At 41.9% G+C, this 11,345-nt stretch overlaps 1 protein-coding gene across 1 annotated transcript; it reads left to right on the top strand.

The window, feature by feature from the left end:
• The first annotated feature begins 3,284 nt into the window (after positions 1 to 3,284).
• On the top strand, positions 3,285 to 9,736 carry ASCL3 (achaete-scute family bHLH transcription factor 3). The gene is made up of 2 exons (XM_017500323.2): positions 3,285 to 3,421; positions 8,246 to 9,736. The coding sequence occupies exon 2, from the start codon at positions 8,258 to 8,260 to the stop codon at positions 8,825 to 8,827; it is 570 nt and encodes a 189-aa protein (XP_017355812.1). The 5' UTR covers positions 3,285 to 3,421; positions 8,246 to 8,257; the 3' UTR covers positions 8,828 to 9,736.
• Positions 9,737 to 11,345: the final 1,609 nt, after the last annotated feature.

Here is an 11,345-nt window from a genome sequence, read left to right on the forward strand (position 1 = left end):
GCCCTGTTTACAATAGCAAAGACTTGGAACCAACCCAAATGCCCATAGATAATAGACTGGACAGGGAAAATGTGACATATATACACCATGGAAGACGATGCAGCCATCAAAAACGATGAGTTCGTGTCCTTTGTAGGGACATGGATGAACCTGGAAATCATCATTCTCAGCAAACTGACACAAGAACAGAAAATCAAACACTGCATGTTCTCACTCATAGGCGGGTGTTGAACAATGAGAACACATGGACACAGGGAGGGGAGCACTACATACTGGGGTCTGTGGGGGGGAACTAGGGGAGAGACAGTGCGGGGTGGGGAGTTGGGGAGCAATAGCATGGGGAGGAATGCCAGATATAGGTGATAGGGAAGAGGGCAACAAACCACATTGCCATGTGTGTACCTATGCAACAATCTTGCATGTTCTTCACATGTACCCCCAAATCTAAAATGCAATAAAAATATATACATATGAAAAAATTAATTTTAAAAAAAAGAACCAACCAATCACAGAATGAAAATCAGTAGGTCAATATCTGTATCTGTCAGGTGAAAGCTGTAACATTTTTTATTGTTTACCTTGTATTGTTCCTTTAACACCCCCCTTCCTCTACTCTTCCTCCCCACGCATACGTCATGACCCTTTTAATTGCAGTGGCTCACTATTCCAAGTGTGGTTCTTGAACAAGCAGTATCTGAAAGTTTCATTAGGAAGTTGGTTCAAAGTTTAGAATCTTTGATCTCTACCCAGACATACTAAATCAGAATCTGCATTTCAACAAGTTTCTTACCTTAATTCAAATGTACATTAAAGTTTGAAAAGTACTGGTCTAAAGGACAGGGTATAGTCTTCATTGTGGAAATCAATGAGCCCCTTTAATCTCTTGTGTGAATAATATGTTACAATTAAAGGAAACAGCATTGGACTTGTATTCATTTTAAAATGGCATTAAAGTGTAGATATGCTAAAGAGATAAAAGATGGTACATGCTGAAAGAATTGTTACAAATTGTTCAGGGGTTTTGCCTTACCTCACAGAAACACAGAAAACAAAATTATCTTTTAAACCAGAATTCAAAAAAATTATAATCTTTCATTTGCTTACATAGCACATTCTACAAAATAATATTGAAAACCAAACATGCTGTGTTACAGGCAAGTTTGTCTGAGTTAAAAAGATCTGAATTATTTATCTTGACACTTTTACACTACAGAATATTTTCTATCTAGGCTAAAATATGATATCTATTACTTGGATAGATGTGACCTAAAATTATATAAGCTGTTTACTTGTAAGGTAAAATAGCTATTTCTTATACTATAATATAAAGTAGTAAGTGTCTATCATAGCAACCACATGTATTCAAATATAATATGGGCCTTTCCAGAAGAAACATTTGTGAAATAAATCTTCCAATTTTCTTTGAGCTTCCTTATTAAATAAAAACTGTATTTGCTTTATTGTCTAAAATGTTAGAGGCTTTGCAGAGGTTTTATACAACTTAAGACAGTTTTCTTATTTTTACTGCAAATTTGAATAATATTGTAAGCATACACAATTTTAATATTTAAGAGGAATTTATTTAAATTCAGAACACAATAAAATATAATTATTGATGAAAAAAAAATCAGTGGTTGCAAGGGGTTAGAAAAGAAGGAGGGATGAATAGGCAGAGCACAGGCTGTTTAGGCAGTGAAACTGTTCTGTATTATACCAGAATGGTGAATACTTGTCATTAAATTCTTCTCAAAACCCACAGAATGTAAATGTGTAACACCAAGAGTGAGCCCTAATGTAAACTATGGACTTTGGGTGATAATGTGTGAATGCAGCTTAATCAGTTCTAACACAGTACCATAACGATGTGGAATGTTCACAGCAGAGGAGGCCATGCAGGCATGGGGGCAGGGAGTATATGAGAATTGGCTCTACTTTGTGTTCAGTTTTGCTTTGACCCTACAACTGCTTTAAAAATTAAAGTTGGGGCCGGGCGTGATGGCTCACGCCTATAATCTCAGCACTTTGAGAGGCCAAGGCGGGCAGATCACCAGAGGTTAGGAGTTCCAGACCAGCCTGGCCAACATGGTGAAACCCCATCTCTATTAAAAATACAAAATTAGGCTGGACGCAGTGGCTCACGCCTGTCATCCCAGCACTCTGGGAGGCTGAGGTGGGTGGATCACACTGGGAGGCTGAGGTAAGGAGTTCGAGACCAGCCTGGCCAAAGTGGTGAAACCCCATCTCTACTAAAAATACAAAAATTAGGGGGACGTGGTGGTGCACACCTGTAGCCCCAGCTACTCAGGAAGCTGAGGCAAGAGAATCACTTGAACCCAGGAGAAGGAGGTTGCAGTGAGCTGAGATTCTGCCACTGCACTCCAGCCTGGGCAACAGAGCTAGACTCCATCTTAAAAATATATATACAAAATTAGCTGAGTGTAGTGGTACGTGCATGTAATCCCAGCTACTCAGGCAGCTGAGGCAGGAAAATCACTTGAGCCTGGTAGGCAGAGGCTGCAGTGAGCCAAGACCACACCACTGCACTCTAGCCTGGGCAAAAACGGCAAAACTCTTGTCTCAAAAAAAAAAAAAAAAATTAAAGTTAGCAGGGTGCAGTGGTCTGCAGTCCCAGCACTTTGGGTGGGATTGCTTGAGCCCAAGAGTTCAAGACTGGCCAGGCAACAAGGCAAGACCTCATCTCTATAAAAAATACAAAAATTAGCCAGGTAGGGTGGTTCACACTTGTCTCAGCTGTTCAGGACGTGGAGGCTGCAATGAGCTGTGATCATACCACTGCATTCTACCCTGGGCTAGAGAGTGAGACCTTGTCTCTAAAGAAAGAAAGAAGCCATGCTTCTAACATTCACATTTTTTAAAAGATAAAAATATACTTAAGAAGAAAAAATAAAATGGCTATTTAAGAAAAAGATACTGGCTAGTTCCTATGATATTGGGTTATCAGAATTTAACATCCACATTCATGTCACTAATGTCCCCACTGCTAAATTTGACTGGCTTTAAAGAAATAAACAGTAAAAAAAAAAAAAAAAAAAGATATAAGTTCATATTGACCTTCCTAGTTCTGGCCTTAATCTGTCTAAAGGAATACTGACCAGTATTTGCACATTATGAGACTATTGCTCCATAAATAATTTTGACATAATATCATATAACTCAGAAGAATGGGACATTCTTTAAACAAAAGAATTTGTTACAACTATCCAGTTTTGTAAGCAAACCTTTCTGTTTAGTATTGTCTGTGTTGTCATATCTACATCTTGGGTAGGAAAAACAGCCAAACCAGAACTGAGCAGTTCTGTTTAACTATAAGCTACTTTGCATATTGTTATTAAATGATCACCTATAAATCAGGTTAACTCTAACTCAGCCCTAAACACAGCATCCTGACGACAAAACTCAGGTAAGAGACTTTTCTCCAGAGTGGCCCTTGGGGAAGAATAAGAACATGATTTTTCTTTTTTTTTAAGTTCTGGGGTACATGTGCACATTGTGCAGGATTGTTACATAGGTATACACATGCCATGGTGATTTGCTGCCTCCATCCCCCCAACCCCCATCACCTACATTAGGTATTTCTCCCAATGCTATCCCTCCCCAATCTCCCCACCCCCTGCTATCCCTTCCCTACCTCCCACCCGCAACAGACCCCAGTGTGTGTTCCCCTCCCTGTGTCCATGTGTTCTCATTGTTCAACACCCACTTATGAGTGACAACATGTGGTGTTTAGTTTTCTGAAGAATATGATTTTTGAGAAAATTGCTAGGCACAGTTGATAAATACTGAATTTTGTCAGCTATCTGATTATTCTATTATCTTAAACCCAATTATTGGCCATATAGTGGAAGATCCAGGTTTTGCTGGCAATTAAATCATCTAGAAGAACGGAAGGAGTTTTGATTTGGAAGTCGGGACACTGGCCCCTGCTCTGCTACTAGCTTTGTAACCTCAGCAACATACCACAACCTATGAAGAATTTCTAAGCTTCCTCCCAGCTCTCACATTCCATAATTGAATTACATCTGCAGTTACAGCTGTTTATTTCTTACATGCTACATATCTTTTGTATCTCTGAAATTTGAAGTTTTATGCTCAGCAGAGCATCTAGAATCTCTTAGGATTTAATCATTAAGACCTCATCATTTGTTTCCCATAATTGCTCTAAGACAGAACCCGAGATTTTCCCAAGATAGGTGTGTTTGTTAGCTGTGTCTGTGCCTGGAACCATGGAGTCCCAGCACGACCAATCTATGTTGCTTTTTTAAAAAAACTTACACTCAATTCCTACAAACACATCCAGACCCCTCTAGGCTTTCTATCTCGAGTCTCCTTATTGTTGCATTTTATTTCATTTTCTTACTCTGTTGTCTTAAATTTTCTTCTTTGAATAAAAGGTGATCATATTTAAATGCTACCACATTGATTGGTGAACTTATTGGAAAGGCTTGACAGAAAAAACTTCTCATCAATGTGTCTCCAGAGACACCATGCTCTTTTCTCAGGAATTATGCAGAGTATTGTTAAAACCTAGCAAGTTTTAATTACCTGCGGCATATACAAATTACTCAGATTTCATCTGGGTCAAGATTTAAGATATTGTTCATATAATCTTTTAGGGTGAAAAAAACAGTCACTAAAATAATGATTTTGTGTAATTAGGTTTCATGATGACACCTGCTTTACTTTTTGGTAACCTGTTCATCCATTTTGGCTTGTTAACTACGGCCACAACAAGGCTCTGCTGGTGTCAGAAATGCAGTAATACGGGCTCCACGCCCATTGCCACCATTTTGCAGCTTCTGCCACACCCGTTCTCTCTCTCTTACCCTCTAGAATTCCTGGCTTGGGAATTTCCTAATGTGTTTCTCAGCAACTTTTCATTTTTGACAGAATCCTGGCTAATTTTTAATTTTCCAGAGATTTTTGTTTTGTTAGTTATTTTAGGTCATTTGGTCAGTAATTTGGAATATTTCATTTCCTGCTTCTCTGTTTTGATTTAAATTGGACCTATCCCACTTATCTCATCCCCCCAGCCCCATCCCCTTTAAGAAGAGCTTTTCCTGGCATTGGCTTCTTTTCCAGCCTCTTCACCGTGACTTGCTATAACCCTGCACCCCCGGCCACCCGTCCCTGCCAGCACCCCTGCCCCTGCGGCCCGGGCTGGTTCCCCACTCCCCTGACCTTCCTACTTGAATTCGGGTCTTAGGGGCTGCTCCTCCCACTACACAGTGCAGCCTGCCCAGGTTTTGCTGTACCGAGGTAGAGGAATAAGTGCCAATATTATCTAATCTTAAACATTAGGACTGTTTGGTGCGTGTGTGTGTGTGTGTGTGTGTGTGTGTGTGTATCTGTGTGTGTGTGTGTGTGTGTGTGTGTGTTTAGTATGACAATCACAGACAACCCCTCACTTCTAAAGATGTTGAAAAATTAACTTGCTGAGAAATTAATGCCATATTTCCTTTTTTGATGGAAGCCCACAATTAGACTTCAAGCTGCTTTTTCTTTTCTGTTTTAGGTAGGTTCTTCATCTCTCAACACAGGTGTTTAGGATAGATCAGTGTTGCAACTCTACAGTGTTAAGGAAAACAAACCAGGTTTTCTACAAGGTGCAGTTTAGAAAGGAACGCTCACGTAAGCATTCATTCATCTCTAAAGAAAGGAAAGAGGCAAATGCTGGGTGCATTATATGCACAGTCACCCCTCTGAAATGGGGGGTTGGGTTCAGGACTCCCTTCAGATACCAAAATCCACAGAGGTCCAACTTATAGAAAATAACATAGCACTTCCATATAACCTACATACACCCTCTCAAACACTTTTGATCATCTCTAGGTTACTTATAAATACCTAATACAATGTACGTTCTATACAAATACTTGTTACACTATATTCTTTACAGGATAATGCCAAGCAAAAACGTCTGTGTGTATTCACTACCCATGCTGCCATCCCTTTTTTTCCCCTGAATATTTTCCACCCACGGTTGAATCCACAGATGTGGAACTCGCCAATACGGAGGGTCAACTGTTGTTGTTTTTGTTTTTTTCCCACTTTATCCTCACAACCACCCTGCAGAATAGTTAGTAGCTCAACTGTACATGGGGAAAAGCAAAAGCACAGAGAGGTTAAGACACCTGCCTAAGGACACATAGCTAGGACAGGGTAAGGCCATATTGAAACCTGAGGGTGTTATGACTGAGAGAAAAAGCTCTTTTTCTACACTACTACTCTGCCTCCCAGTTAACTGTCTACACTGCAGTGCCTCCGTAAAATCTGTTGTTGCTATTTGATTACAGTCAAAGGCGAAAAGTAACGGTGGTTTAAAACAAGAGATGGATGTAGACCTATTCATAAAGAAGAAATGCGTTGGGGTGGGATCTCCCGGGTTACACGGCTTCATCCTCGAGTTCTACAAAAACACAGACACACAAAACCAACAAAACCTAATCATAGGCTGGGTGAAGCGGCTCATGCCTGTAATCCCAGTGCTGTGGGAGGCTGACTTGGGAGGATCATTTGAAACTAGGAGGTTTAAGATCAGCCTGGGAAATAAAACAAGACCCCATCTCTACAAAAATGTCCAGGCATGGTGGTACACACCTGCAGTCCTAGGTATTCAGGAGGCTGAGGCAGGAGGATCACTCGAGCCCAGGAGTTTGAGGCTGCAGTAAGCCATGATCACATCACTGCACTCTAGCCTGGCTGACAGAGCAAGACACTGTGTCTAAAAATAAAAATATAAAATGAGTAAAAACTTTAAAAAACATAAACATAGATGCACTTTATTCAATATATTTACAGTTCTACATATGTAAAATTTGTAAATTGACTTTGTTTTAAATGTGTAGGGGACATTTCTCACCTAAGGAAGTCCCATTTAAGAGCAAACGATTCCTTTTTTATTTGTGTTTTCGGTTTTCCCTCTAGCACTTCAGGTATTACTTAAGAAGGCTATGCCTCTGAGGTTTGCATGATCATTAGCTAGCTCTTAATTTCCCTAGCATATATTTGAATATTGTGGTGTTTCAGTGTTTCCCTGCATCTTTTTATTTGCACCTGCCTTCACGATCACCATTATACCGGTGTTCCATCTGTACTATTAGCTACTCACTCTTTTTCTTTAGATCAAATCACGTTTTCTTACTAAAGAAGATTTAGTTTTAAGAGGAACTTTGGCTGGGCTTGGTGGCTCACACCTGTAATCCCAGCACTTTCGGAGGCTGAGGCCGGCGGATCACAAGGTCAGGAGATTGAGACCATCATGACCAACATGGTGAAACCCCATCTCTACTAAAAATACAAAAATTAGCTGGGTGTGGTGGCGGGTGCCTGTAATCCCAGCCACTCGGGAGGCTGAGGCAGGAGAATCGCTTGAACCAGGGAGGCAGAGGTTGCGGTGAGCTGAGAGCATGACTTGGCACTCCAGCCTGGCGACAGAGCAAGATTCTGTCTCAAAAAGAAAAGTTTTATATCGCTGTCATAAATGTAAAATTACTAGAACTCACAATAAATAGAACTTAATAAATATACTGAATTCTAGCTGGATGCTATTGCTTGTTGAAGGCTTTGATTTTAGGAGGATTAGAAAGCATTCTAAGCCAGGCACAGTGGCTCCCAGTGTATGATCCCAGCACTTGGGGAGGCCGAGGGAGGTAGAATGCCTGAGCCCAGGAGTTTGAGACCAGCCTCGGCAACATGGCACGACTCTGTCCTTACAAAAAAATATAAAACTTAGCCAGGTGTGGTGATGCCTGCCTATGGTCCCAGCTACTTGGGAGGCTGAGGCAGGAGGATTGCTTGAACCTGGGAAGTTGAGGCTCCAGTGAGCCATGATTGCACCACTGTACTCCAGTCTGGGTGACAGAGCCAGACCCTGTCTCAAAAATAAAAATAAAGAAAGAGAAGAAAAAGAAAGAATTCTAGCGGTGTGGTGTGGAAGACACATTCTCAGCAGACTAAGGTTGTATCTTTGTAACCACAAGGATTGAAAGGGAATTGAAGGAGAATAACTTTCTCACAAGGCGATTCAATGGTATTGAGTGCTGTTTCTGTGTACCATCAAAAATCCTTACTACACACAGCATATTATAACACCATCTTCTTGTCCACATGAGCCCAGAAATTAGTCATCAAAGCAGAAAAGTCTCTGAAACATTGATCTCCAAGAAAGTAGATGATATCTGCTTTTTCAATCTGACCAAATTGATACACTTGGTTATGTTTGCAGGTTAAAGAGGAAATGATGGACAACAGAAGCAACTCTAGTCTGCCTGACAAACTTCCTATGTTCTCCAATTCTGCCTGCTTGCCAATGACCAGGTCCTTCTATCTGGAGCCCACAGTCACTTTCCACCTGCACCCGGAGGCCCCGGTGCTGCCCCCTTATTCTGAGGAGCTGCCACTGCTGCCTTTTCCCAGTGACTCCCTCATCATGGGAAATTATGGTGAACCCTGCCCCTTCTCTTTCCCAATGCCTTATCCAAATTACAGAAGGTGTGAGTACTCCTACGGACCGGCCTTCATCCGGAAAAGGAACGAGCGGGAAAGGCAGCGGGTGAAATGTGTCAATGAAGGCTATGCCCAGCTCCGCCATCATCTGCCAGAGGAGTATTTGGAGAAACGACTCAGCAAAGTGGAAACCCTCAGAGCTGCGATCAAGTACATTAACTACCTGCAGTCTCTTCTGTACCCTGATAAAGCCGAGACCAAGAATAACACTGGAAAATGTTCCTCCACGATAGCAACCACCAGCCGCCATGCTGACTCTATGTTCAGAATTGAGTCAGTATTTCCAAATAGAAATGAATAGTATCACAAAATGGGGTCTCCTACAGCATCATTTGATAGTTTTTCCCGAATGTAATTTCTGAGTGGGCAGCAAATAGCTCAAATGCTAACCTATGCTGGGTATTACTCAATTGTACTAAACATGATCTCATGTAGATTGAGGAGCTGCTTTATGTCTTTCATGAACTGTAGGGGAGCAGGGGGCCCCAGACTCTCTGCATGTCTCACCCTGCCCATCTCACATGCTTGGCCAGGGACTCAGGCATGAGAAGCTTTTGTGGAAGCCTTTAAAGCGTGTGCTGGTCATCTCTTCACTGAAGCTTCATGCTGAGCAATCACAATGACCCTCCCTTCATTTGTCAACATTTGGAGATTTTTTTTAAAGAGTATGTTCTGTGTCTTATTTTTGTGGGCAACACTTTTCTTACCAGCAAGAACACAGCCCAAGGAAGGGACCCAGTAACCTTTCAAAACCCAAACTGCTGCCTGCGGTGAGGACCCAGGGTCCTCCATGGAGAGGACAGGCATCTTCTCTTCCCACCAGGAAGGAGTCAGACTGGAGCCCCTGGAGATTTTTATTTACTGGGGATTGACAAGAAGTCACCACCATGGGAAAGTGTCTTAGGGCTAATGCAAAAGTAGTTTACAAAACCTTGTTATTTATTTCAGATGCATCACTTTCCTGCACGTAGACTTCCTCAGGCAGCGTAGTATAAGGTTTAAGAAGGCAGGCCTGCATTTGCAGTATAACTCTGCTGCCTCTTCTCTATGTCTCGGTTCTGCTCCACAAAATGAGAATAACAGCAATTCCCATGTGTTTATGATAATGATGAACAGAACTTGACATACAGTAAGTATTCATAATCATTAAAAACATGTATGTAGAGATGGGGTCTGGCTCTGTTGCCCAGGCTGTTCTCGAACTTCTAGCCTCAAGCGATCCTCCCACCCCCACCTCCTAAGGTGTTGGGATTACAGGTGTGAGCCACTGTGCTTGGCCATCATTACTGATTATTATTATCATTATCTTGTCTTGTCTATAACATCACCATTCCCAGGTTCTCTAAGTGAGAAACGCTGGAGCTGCCAGGCCTTTCCTTCATACCCGGGAAGGACAGTCCCTGCCTGGTATCTTGGAGTCTGCTTTCAAAATGTGTATTTCTGCTTCCATGGCCAGCTTCAGCTCTTCCTTCTCCTTTAACTCCCAGGTCCCATGTGTCCCCAGGCCCAGTCAAGAACCTGTCACACACTGTCTATCACACTCACTATGCTTCTATGAAGTCTTCACCAACTATCCCAGCTGTTACTTGTTCCATTATTTCTTATAAATACTTCTCTTGTGGCTGCTATCCTGCTATCTTTAGACACTTTACACACCCGTCTGTCTTCTACAGTAGACTGCAAGCTCCTTGAAGATGATTCATCCAGCCTTATTCATCCTATATTCCTAGTACCCAGCAAAGCGCCTTGAATCAGGAAGATGCCGGTGATTATCTGTTACTATTTTCTTACTCCAGTCCCGTCACCTGTGTCTGGGTCATTGGTAGCAGTCTCCCGTCTGGCCTCCCGGGCTGTGTTCTCAACAAGCTCCAGCCTCACTCTCTCTGAAAGTATTTCATGTCACTTTGTCGCTTAAGCTGCCTGATGACTTCTGAATGCCACCTTGTTTAAATTTATCAGCTTAGTTTTCAAAGCTCCCTACTGCAAAACTAAGCAGCAAACATAAGAAGCCACGTTTTCTCATCTGTTTGCCAGCAACATTTCACAAAGCCCCTGACTCTTTCTTCGGGCAGCTATTTCACTCTCGGGAAAGATGCTTTGCAGACACAATAGGACAGAGTACACGCCCCTCTCCCTCCTCCACCCCGTCTCCTGAGTCGCTAAATTCCTTAAAAGAACATGGAATATTATGCAGCCATAAAAAACGATGAGTTCGTGTCCTTTGTAGGGACTTGGATGAATCTGGAAGCCATCATTCTCAGCAAACTGACACAAGAACAGAAAGCCAAACACCGAATATTCTTACGCATAGGTGGGTGTTGAACAATGAGAACACGTGGACTCAGGGAGGGGAGCATCATACACTGGGGGCAGTTGGGGGAGTAGGGGAGGAACAGCGAGGTGGGGGGGCAGGGTGGGGAGGGATAACATGGGGAGAAATGCTGGATATAGTATACACTTAAAGTATAATAAAAAAGATAAATGGCCTGAGTTTTGGCCTTTTCCTATACATACGATAACGTCTGATGGAGTTAGCGATGATGCCTCTGTATCTGTAACCAGAATTACTCTCACATCCAAACCCTGATGCGAGTCTGCTTTACGTGATTTTGCACGTACTGAACCCATTTCCCCAAACAGAAAATCAGTCTTGCAAATGTATCCTTCTGTCTTCTCTCTTGCTTCCTACCTAAACTGGAATTTTTTTTCCCCCTCCTTCACTGAAATCCCACTGTCTCATTCAAGAATCCTTCTCTCACAGCAGAGACTTTGTGGGTCTTTTTTTTTTTTTTTTTTTTTTTTTTTTTTTTTTTTTTTTT

The sequence above is a fragment of the Cebus imitator genome, unplaced genomic scaffold (genome assembly GCF_001604975.1).
Source record: "Cebus imitator isolate Cc_AM_T3 unplaced genomic scaffold, Cebus_imitator-1.0 Scaffold265, whole genome shotgun sequence".
Classification (NCBI taxonomy): domain Eukaryota; kingdom Metazoa; phylum Chordata; class Mammalia; order Primates; family Cebidae; genus Cebus; species Cebus imitator.

Coding starts and splice junctions, on each gene's coding strand:
- ASCL3 (XM_017500323.2), top strand. CDS start 8,258: ATGATGGACAACAGAAGCAACTCTAGTCTGCCTGACAAACTTCCTATG.